The sequence below is a fragment of the Crassostrea angulata genome, chromosome 7 (genome assembly GCF_025612915.1).
Source record: "Crassostrea angulata isolate pt1a10 chromosome 7, ASM2561291v2, whole genome shotgun sequence".
Lineage (NCBI taxonomy): Eukaryota > Metazoa > Mollusca > Bivalvia > Ostreida > Ostreidae > Magallana > Magallana angulata.
The window spans coordinates 39,718,591-39,729,918 of NC_069117.1; the positions used below are offsets into that span (position 1 = coordinate 39,718,591).

The window sequence follows — 11,328 nt, forward strand, 5'->3', positions numbered from 1 at the left end:
ATCGTCTTTAAGTAATAAAGCTATATAATATTTTGTTAAGAATTATTCATGGTAAAGAATCAAGTATAGATCAGCAGATTTCTATAAAAGTGCAGGGTTTTCCCGCCATATGTCGACGAGAGAAGAGACGTAACAATTTGTGGCAATATAAGTGTGTTTGTGTGTGTGTTTGCTACGGATATAAAAAAAAATATATACAGCGATTTCTTTACAAGTTCGGTGTTTATAACTTCAAAATCAACTGAACAGAGTGAAAATTCCAGTAATTTCATAGTCAGATACCTTGTCGGGATACTGTATAACAAATTTTATTATTGTTTAGAGCAGGGGTCATTTTTTTATGGGGGTCATTTTTCTTCACGTTTGACATAAAGAAAAATGACCTCAGGGCCTTTTTTATTCAGAAAAATCCAATTATTCTACAGCAAAGGGGGTCATTATTCTAGGTCGAAAAATGACCGCTGTTCATTATTCTACGGGGGTCATTATTATTCATTACACCGGACTAGTGTTCTGTCATAACAACCGGAAATCTGATTTCGGCGGCACTTTTTCTCAAAATGTTGCCTTGTAACACATTCCTGTCTCCTATATGTAAATTTGGATGCTGTCCCTCTCTGATCATCACTGTATTTCTTATTTTGCAAATGCCCGTGGTCAATGGTTGGTGAAGAATTGGACATAGATCTTTTAAATTTATTTACATGTGTAAATATTCTATATGCAGAAACAATTTCTTTCAACTTAGTTCACTTTCGTGGTTAAATATCTTCTCTTCAAATTCACATAATATGTTAGAAGTTTTTAGGATGGTATGCACTTTATTGGGACTCTTCACTGTTATACGTTTAAGTAGCGTGACTTTGCAATTGTCCACTTTACTGTCATTATGAATTTAATTATAGAAGCTATCTCACAAGTTTGCCGAACTTTCGGTTTCATCTTTGTTTATACCAAAACAATTCTGTGAATAAAATACGTAATAAAAATTTTACTTATGTCTAGAATTTCACAAAAGACAGTAGACGGCTAGCAAGACTAAATACGTACCGAATTTTAAAAGACAAGTTACAGCTTGACGTGTGGTTAATAATGAAACTAGAAAATTTAACGTAAACTATCAATCCGAAAAATGGCAGAAAACTTATTCTTGGAGGATTATATTACTCTTGGTGTATACTTTTGCATTGTGCTGGCCGTCGGATTATGGGTATTGTTGCACAACAAATTTTACTTGCTTTTTAATTTGAAAGAAAGTTGAACCTTTTTTCCTTACTAATGTTTCCTAACATTCACTTTTTTTATATCTCTTACTTATATAATAATAATTAAGTCCTTTAAGTTGAAATTTCTTCTTTTCAGTCTTGATTGTTATTTAGATTGATTTATTTCATTTTCTATGTAGTCAACGTTCAGACCCAACAAAGGTAATGCCAAGGGATACTTTCTTGCGGGAAAGACCATGCATTGGATTCCGGTGAGTTTCTCAATGACACTAGCTCTGTGATCAGAGATTTAAAACTGATTACCTTTTACCTAATGTGAACAGCCGCGTATGGTACAAAAACAATTTGTACAATCACTGATATTGTAAATAAAAACACAATTCATTCATCCCCCCCCACCCCCCACCCCCCCCCCCCCCCCCAAAAAAAAAAACTAGAATAGATAATGTTGCCCGGTTGCATAGTTATGTACGTATCATGTTTCACCATGTTCTCAAATGTCGGAACACTTCGTAGTTGTCAGTGATAAGCATAAAAGGAATTGCAAAAAAAAGAGGCAAAAGCAAAACGATATATATGATAAATGTAAAGGATATTTTAAGGATAACGCTTGTGTACTTTTAAGATTGTTAGTAGCCATTAATAAAAGTTAACTGTACATATGTTTTGTTTATTATTATTTTCAAACATATATTGACAAATACAAAGAGTCGTCACAGAAGAAAATGCATATGTTATTTGAGTACTCGGAGTATACATTACTTGAGCAATAATTGGAGAAAAAATTAAAATCATACACAACAGTCATAGTTTTTTATAGAAATTAAATGTACAAGTATTGAATAGCACCTCCACGAGTGGCAGAATTTAAAGGGATACTACGCCATACTCTATACGTAGTAAACATAGCAGAAACATTGGAGACCCATTCACCTGTGTTGAACTTTCTAAATGCTTCTCCTGTACATGTATATTTGAAAAATTAAAATCAAAACGTTCTACTCATTTGTATTTAACGCTTGGAGTTAGATAATGAAATAACTTACTTCCATAAAGAACATCAATATACGAAATATTTAAATTTCAAACTTTTAGTTGTGTAATGAACAATGGAGTATCCGATCGGAAAAGCAGGCTTTAGAATTTGTTTATGAAATATCGATCGAACTGAAAAATCAACCTTAAAAGAGTGTTCCCTTTGATTCATTGTTAAATTCCAACAACGCCTTGCAAAATTAAACTTTATATTTACCTTCAGATCGGTGCCTCAATATATGCAAGTAACATAGGAGCCCCTATGTTCATTGGATTGGCTGGTTCGGCCGCAGGATCTGGAATAGCTGTCACCATATATGAATGGCATGTAAGGCTATTTTGTAGAACGTGAAATCAAAATAACGGCGTTTCACAAAAATAAACAGAGATTTTTTCAATCATTTTTGTGGCTTACAATCAAATTATATTAAGGTAAAATGTCCTCTTAATGAGTGAGCATAAAACATAAACTAAAAGGCTTCCGTTTCTTGTAATAAAAAAAAACCGCCAGGAAAAGATTACCGAAAGATGTGTATATTTCAATTAAAATTGAAACTGTATCATCCAACGAATCTTGCCACACATTAACTTGTTCTCTTTATAGGCGGTGTTTTTCCTCATTTTACTGGGTTGGGTTTTTCTTCCCGTGTATGTTTCATGCGGGGTAAGTGAATATGACTTATCTTTTGGATGCCCGTTTGATAATCGAACAATTCCTTCAAAACATGACATAATTCACCGTTTGTAAAGGCCTACACCATACCTGAATGGGTAAAGAAGCGATTTGGAGGACGTCGACTGCGCATGTATGTGTCATTCCTCGCTCTCCTTGGCTACATCCTCTGCAATATTTCGGTAAGTTACGTCTAAATTTTCCGATTGTCTAGACGAAACAGAGAGGTTTTCCTTTAAATAAATATCTCTTTGCAAGCTGTCATACCATAAGCCACGGTTTGTGGTCCGTAGGCACCTGACGTAAAAAAAAAATATTTTTTATGCATTGTACTACTACTATGATAATAGATGTAACAGTTATAATTATTTTATAAATTGCACAGCGCAGAAAGTTTTTTTTACTATACAAACATCCATTTATAAACGTCAGGTGTCTTTGTTCTAGTTCAGTATATCATTATGTGCTTAATGGCTTATGATGCTAATGTCAGAATTACATGTACGTATACTTAGCCTTTCGAAAATGTATGTGAGCTTGTTAAATGAATTGTATTAACTAACTATCAATTTCTAGAAAAAATGTCCAACTTTAAGACATTAAATGAGGATCCCTAACTGGTATAGATATATTAAAAAAAAAACTAAGCTACATGTTTCTATCTTCTGTACACACTTAAAAAGAGACGATTTTTTCATCTCTTCCCTATTAAAACTGCACGCTTTATAGGGTGAAATCTATACAGGAGCAATCTTCCTTCAACAAATGCTGGAATGGAATATCTACTTATGTGTCAGCATAATACTTGGAGTCACCGCTGTATATACCACAGTCGGTATGTATGATCATTGTTAACGGCATCAAATACTGTAGATTCTTTATTTTACGCGAGTACTTATTTCCGCGATTCAACGATTTTCCATCAAATCGCGAATGCCGAAATGTTATCATAGTTTCATGTAGTTTACATGTGTCCGAAAATTAAAAGCGAGATTTTAGAATTTGCGAGACAGGCTTAATCGTGATTTTACGCGGATATAAATTCCTCGCGTTTAATTAGGAATTTACAGTATATTAAAAGTCAAATAATTCTGGTCGTGCTTTTATATATACATACTGTGTAGTAACGTGAATGTTGTCCTTTCTGTCAAATACTTTCACGAATCTCGGATATTAAACGTGTCAATTATAGCATGTATAGTACATGTAACCAACCTCTGCACTTTCAGGTGGTTTGGCCTCTGTCATCTACACAGACACCCTGCAAACCGTGATACTCATCATTGGTGCAACCGTACTCTTCTTCATGTGTTAGTATACATGTAATATCACCCTAGGTAAAAAATGATGAGAATTAATGATGTTGACAATGATGAAGCATCTCTCTCTCTCTCTCTCTCTCTCTCCCTCTCTCTCTCTCTCTCTCTCTCTCTCTCTCTCTCATTGCAGAAGACTTTTCGGATTCTCATGTTTTTTGTCCTGTTTCAGCGATAATTGAAGTAGGAGGATACGCTGCCATGGAAACAAAATTTATGAATGCCATGTCAAATGAGACCAGGTACAATCGCTCTTACTATTCCTGTGGGGTGCCTCCAGCAGACTCGTTCCACATTTTCAGAGATGCTGTAACGGGGGATATCCCCTGGCCTGGGGCTTTACTTGGGCTCTCTACCTTAGGCCTTTACGGATGGGGTCAAGATCAGGTATATCAGGGTACCTGTTTTCACTGGGAATACAATGATAGAAATCTAATGAAGCAAACAAGTACGCATATTGAAGATGAGATAAACAATGATAATCATTCTTGTTGGCCCCAGAAAACCCCCCCAGAAAATTTGTAAAGTTGAAATAAAATCAGCATTTATCGAGGAATTACCTGCAATGAATATTAAGTTTGTCCTGTTAATGTGTTTTTTCTCAAATAGATTAAACCTATAAATCATTATATACAATAGATAATCGTTCAGCGAACACTGTCTGCCCGAAATATGGTACACGCTAAAGCAGGGACGCTGCTGGGAGCTGTGCTGAAATTGACGGGATTTCTGTTGTTTGTAATTCCCGGGATGATCAGTCGTATTCTCTATACAGGTCTCTCTCTCTCTCTCTCTCTCTCTCTCTCTCTCTCTCTCTCTCTCTCTCTCTCTCTCTCTCTCTCTCTCTCTCTTCTTTATCTGTCTGTCTCTATCTGTCTGTCTGCCTGTCTCTCTGTCCTTGTCTCTGTCTCTCTCGTTCTTTGTCTGTCTGTCTCTCTGTCTGTCTCTCTGTCTGTCTGTCTCTTTCTGTCTTTCTTTCTGTCTGTGTGTGTGTGTGTGTCTCTCTCTCTCTCTCTCTGCATTACTTAGTGAAATTTTTCTTACTTTTTTTTTACAGAGGAGGTGGCATGTTCTGATCCAGATAAATGCATGGCGTTCTGCAACAACAAAAGTGGATGTACCAACATAGCTTATCCGCTCATGGTTCTACGTTTACTGCCAAAAGGTTCACATGGTTTTTCTATATTAAAAAAAACTGACGTTTGATTTTTTGGCATTTCTATTACGATTGGGTAAAACACAAAACTATTAAAGAAATATTACTTTCATATGGGATTTTATTGAAATCCCAATCCAAGCTTTTAAGCTTTTCGTAGAATTTAAATCTCTTAAATTTTTTTCCTGAATTTCAAAAAATTATAAACTGACCAAAATTGAAGTTCAGGGTAATCAAGTAAGCATGTTGAAAGGAGGGGGGGGGGGGGGGCATGTAACTAAGGATTTTCAAAGATCAAAAGGTCAAAGGTCAAGGTTAGATGGAAATAATAATTAAAAATACTTACTTCTTTTTTTATATATTAAAATTAAAATTAAAGCTAGTACACCTTTTCCTATCTGAAAAATAAAAAAAGAAGTTTTTTTATGCTATAAATATATTTAAATAATTAACATACATGTTAAGATCTATGATCTGTTTTTTTTCTCAAAATAAATAAAATATTTCCCAAAAAGATCAATAAAAAGGTTGGTGTGTCGCTTTACCCCTTAAATCCATAACTGATACTGTATCGAGCTCACATCTGAATTTACTAATGAAATGAGATCCATGCTTCATAGTTCATAGCCTATTAGGAAAGGACTGTTAATAATAAAGATTTGTTATAATTTAGAAATAGATTAACACACACTTGGCTTAAAAACACAATCATCGATTGTAAAAGAACAATTGTGTGTGAAGTCATTAAATTGATATGAACGAAAAAGCGATGATACTTCGGTGCATTTAAAAAATAAAGATTTGCTAGAGAGAAATTATTGTCATTCAATTTAATTGAATATTAACGAGTAATTATCTATTCATCATCGCGCAACCTGTTTGCCTTGCTGTTTAAATATTTAACATTTACAAAACAAATATATAAAATACGATGAGATGAAACTTCCTGTTTCTTTCAATAAAGCTAATCAATTGTATCATTATCATAATCTAGAAAAGATAATTAAAAAACTTAAGTTTACTATGTGATCAAATAATTTTATAGAACTTGTTAAATAAAAATCCCGATAATTCTGATTAACTTGTACCTGACGCCAAATGATGCGATATTCGATGCTTTCAAAGCAATGAACAAAATTAAATTAATGCAATTCTATATTCTTTCACACACTAAAGTACAGGTACATGTGGAAGCGTATTAGTGCCACATATGCATTCCACAATTTTCTTTTATTTTGGTTCACTTTAATCTGTAAAATTTACGCTTCAGAATGTAAATTCACACTTTAAAGAGTAAAATTCAAACTTTATTCTGTAAAATTAACACTTTAATCTGTAAAATTCACAATTTAATCTGAAAAATTTCACTATAATCCGTAAATTCTACACTTTATTTTGTAAATGTTACACTTAAATGTGTAAAATTCACTCTTTAATCTGTAAAATTCACACTTTAATCTGTAAAATTCACATCTTTATTTGTAAATTTTACACTTTAATCTGAAAAATTTACAGATTAAAGTGTAAATTTCACACTTTAATCTGTTGAATTTACACTTTAGTATTCACACTTTATTCTGTAAATGTTACAGTTTATTCTGTAAATGTTACAGTTTATTCAATAAATGTTACACTTTATTCTGTAAATGTTACATTTGAAAGTGTAAGATTCACACTTTAATCTGTTGAATTTACACCCTAAGATTTACACTTTAATCTGTAAAATTCACACTTTAATCTGTAAAATTTACTCTTTCATCTGTTGAATTTACAGATTAAAGTCTAAAATTCACACTATAATCTGCTGAATTTACACTTTAAGAACCACACTTTAATTTGTAAAGTTTGTAGTTTATTATGTCAATTTTACACTTTTATCGTAAAATTTACACTTTATTCTGTAAATGTTACACTTAAATGTGTAAAATTCATACTTTAATTTGTACAATTCACACTTCAATTTGTAAAAGTCACACTTTAATCTGTACAATTCATTCTTAAATTTGTAAAAGTTACACTTGAATTATTTTCAATATCTATTAACAATTAATAAATAATAATTATGATATGAATCTAAAATCAAGAAAACACGTGTTGTTTACCATGTATACATCGAGTGCGTTATGACGGGAATCACATGTACTAATGATTTACCTCTGCAAAAGAGTCCCATAATATGATAATTTTGGAATTAAAGTTATCTGAGGTTTTTTTCTTGTTCAACCTAAAGCATACAATACTCGGATTCATATTCGTCTATGAAGTGATACCATAACACAAACGAACTATTTAAGAAGATATAAGATTTAAGGATTTTAATTGTGACTTGTTCACCAAAAACACATGTTTGTGCAATCAGAAATCATGTTAATTTGTCGTTGGCATGGGATTGATAATCTTTTATGCAGCTTTATGTATTATTTTTTTTTTAAAAGTCATTAATTATGACCTTTAAGGAGGTCATATGTGTATAATTAAAGTTTTCTTAAACACATGAATTTGCAATATGCCTATGTAAACATTCGGGATTTTTTCCAAACAAGCTATGTCCAAATATTCTACCAAGCCCAGACAATCACTTCTTTAAAGTACCACACGACTCACTATCTTAAAAACGAGGTATTCTCAAATTGAATATCGTGATATAAGTCACATTTTAGTTAATTATAACATTGATTTCTTGTTTGGGGAACAAAATACTTATATACACAACATGGTGGATGTAATAAAAGTGAACATCTTAGAAACTAAATCATAATTCTTGTCATTGAACAGTATAATATCTTTTAGTGAACCATAAGTTTAATATTGGATCGTTTTGAAAGTTAAATAATTACTTTTTTTTATTCCTTCCAGGCTTCCGTGGTCTGATGTTGGCTGCTTTGTTGGCTGCACTGATGAGTACCCTTACCTCCATCTTGAATAGTGCGAGCTCCATCATGACCCTGGACATCTGGCACCAGTTCCGCAAAAAAGCTTCTCAGTCGGAGCTGATGATCGTGGGACGAGTTACTGTTCTTGTCCTTATAGCCCTCAGTATACTGTGGCTGCCCATTCTACAGCAGACACAGGGTGGACGGTTCTGGTTTTACGTGCAGTCTGTGAGGTCCTACCTTATACCTCCACTTTGTATGATGTTTCTTTTAGGGTTATTTTGGAAGCGAACAACGGAACAGGTCCTAAGAAATGATTTTAATTGTTGTTATACATGTATTGCCGTTTTCTAGAAAAATTGTACAATGTGATATTTTTTTATGCATTCAATGAAATTATGTTGTTTTTAGGGCGTGTTTTGGGGACTGATGCTGAGTATCGTGGTGGGATTTGTACGCATGGTTCTAGATTTTACTTTTCTCGCACCTGCATGTGGCAGTAACGAAGTGGACGCAAGACCGGAAATCATTTCCAAAGTGGATTTTCTACACTTTGCAACACTTTTGGCTTTGTTTGCAACCATTGCTATGGTGGTCATCAGTTTATGTACTCAACCCCGTACGGAAAAGCAGGTACACTTTTTATCATATATATTAGTATATACTACATGTCACCTCAGAAGTTGAGCTTCTTCTTTACGCTGGAGTACCGATCTCCAGTTGTAATATCCATCGAAATTCGTGGGCATTTATTTTCGTGGCTTTCATGAATAATACAGTTGAACGTAATTTGCGGACCATGATCCTGCAGCAATGATCCAAATCTAAAGAATAATTTATGCTCTTTTGTAGCTTCATCGATTGACATGGTGGACAAAGGATGATAAAGCAGAACCGGAACTGACTGACGACGAGGATGAAGAAGTTCATATGTCATTCCTTAAAAAAGGAAAAGAATTTGAAACTATGCAGATACAGGAGAATGGTCAAACAACTGAGAATGATGAAGGTAAGCTTTGTTTGTTATGTTTTGATGGTAACGCGATTTTGGATGAGGTGGTGTTGGCTATTTTCCTTGAATTTTTTGTGCATAATGGTTTTGATTTATAAAACACTTTATGATCCATTGTTGTTATGTAATGACACAGTCGTGGCAACTTTTGTATGAATTTTTGAAGGTTCATGAAAAGAATTATGTTCATTGTTTAAAAAAAATATTTTGAAGTTCAGTTGATATATATGCATTTCTGTCAATAGATGTAGTTAAAAATCTTTTGAACTGTTTGTCAGCTGGAGAACAACGACTAAAGACTAAGTGTAGAAACTGGGTGTGTGGAATCGATGAGGATGCAAAGCAGGCAATGACAACACAAGAACTGAAAGAAATCCGAAGAAAGATGACGTCATTAGAAGAGGACTCAAAGATGAAGATCATTCTGAATGCGTCTGCTATTGTCATCATCATCTTGACTATTGTTTTACTAGTTTACTTTGGTTAGAATTTACGAAACCACACATTTGCGTTCCGTTTCGAAATAAAAAAGAGAACTTTTCAAAGACTTAACTAATGAAATTAGAGAAAATTGTTTTTTCACCTTTCGGATGAGTAAATTGATCGAAATCTTTTATTGTGATTATTTAAATATCTATACATTTTTTACTTTTCTAAAAAAAATGCCAGTACAGTGTAAATATCAACTGTGATAGCATAACCCGACTTGCCCTCGAATGTTTAACAGTAATTATAGAACAAATACATGTACATACTGACCAGATTTGCACTATTAGACTGTACCGCTTATGGAAGCAGCAGCACACATAAGAAGAACCTGTTCCATTTTACATTGACTTCACTATTGATACAGGCACGTAGCACGTTTTCTAGCAGCAACCATTTTTCTTCAAATTACATATGTTTGGAGTATGTAAATAATTTAAATGAAAATAAGGAAACTAAGAGTGAAATTAAAGTTATAGATACATGTACATAGATATACATGTACTACAGTAATAGATATACTACAGCCACACCCCCCCCCCTTCCCCCAGCGGATTAGGATTTTGAAGATTTTGGAGAAATTTTTATCTCCCCCCCCCTTTTGGTGGCTTTTTTTTTGCTTGTCAAGATTTTTTGGATGAGTCTGCCCCCCCCCCCCCTCCCACGTTAAAAAACAATGCTACGTGCCTGTTACGTGCCTGTTAGGATTCTCTTTCGATCATTTTCTCTTAATACATTTATCCTTTTATTTTTATCTGATTGATGACAATATTTTTTCTTAAAGATATCTCAATCATATTTTAACATATTTTATGGGATGTATTAGAGACAAATGTAATCTCTAAAAGGCAATATAAGGTCTATGGTGACTACAAAATTCAATTACAATTTTCAATGTAAAGTTTCGTATGCAATCCCAAATTTATATATCCCATAGAGATAGGGAATTCTAGCATGCATACGACTTGAAAATGACAGAAAAAAATAATTTATGGAGGAAAAAATATTTTTTAAAATGTATCGCCATTTTTAAACATGAAAGGCCCCGCTATATTCGAACTCAGGTCCTGCGAGTAAATTGTCTGCAGGCTATACCAATTACGCTATAGAAATAGACAACTTAAGCTGGCCTACTATAAGACAGCGTGATAACTTCAAGCTAACTTCATATATTCATTTAAAGTATTCACCGCGATGGTAACTCGGTTAGGGTTGGTTATGAAATCCAAAGGAAAGCTTTTAGCTTAATTCATCCCACAATTTAAAGAAATGGTAATTGATCTCAATGAAGAATAAAGACCAAGTGCCATAAAATGCTAGTACATGGAACACTTAATTAAGTCTCATTGAAATGTTTGCAGGAAAGAAAATAACAATGCGTTATCATAAATGTTTAAGCACGAATTTTTAGTTTTAGCTTAGCTATCCTACTACATTTTAATGTATATTCACTAGATACATGTAGAACCACAAAAATGTATGAAAACTATCTGTATATCATTTTCATATCAATTGATGACTAATATCACGGTTACTAGCCAAAGTGAAACA

The 11,328-nt window shown here is 33.4% G+C and overlaps 1 protein-coding gene across 1 annotated transcript; it reads left to right on the forward strand.

The window, feature by feature from the left end:
* Positions 1-996: 996 nt before the first annotated feature.
* On the forward strand, positions 997-10,399 carry LOC128155840 (sodium/glucose cotransporter 4-like). The gene is made up of 14 exons (XM_052817716.1): positions 997-1,210; positions 1,406-1,477; positions 2,485-2,589; positions 2,866-2,925; positions 3,012-3,116; positions 3,664-3,769; positions 4,164-4,244; positions 4,423-4,637; positions 4,890-5,025; positions 5,308-5,415; positions 8,263-8,582; positions 8,691-8,912; positions 9,132-9,288; positions 9,570-10,399. Exons 1-14 carry the CDS (start codon positions 1,133-1,135, stop codon positions 9,776-9,778), a joined length of 1,974 nt encoding a protein of 657 aa, XP_052673676.1. The 5' UTR covers positions 997-1,132; the 3' UTR covers positions 9,779-10,399.
* Positions 10,400-11,328: the final 929 nt, after the last annotated feature.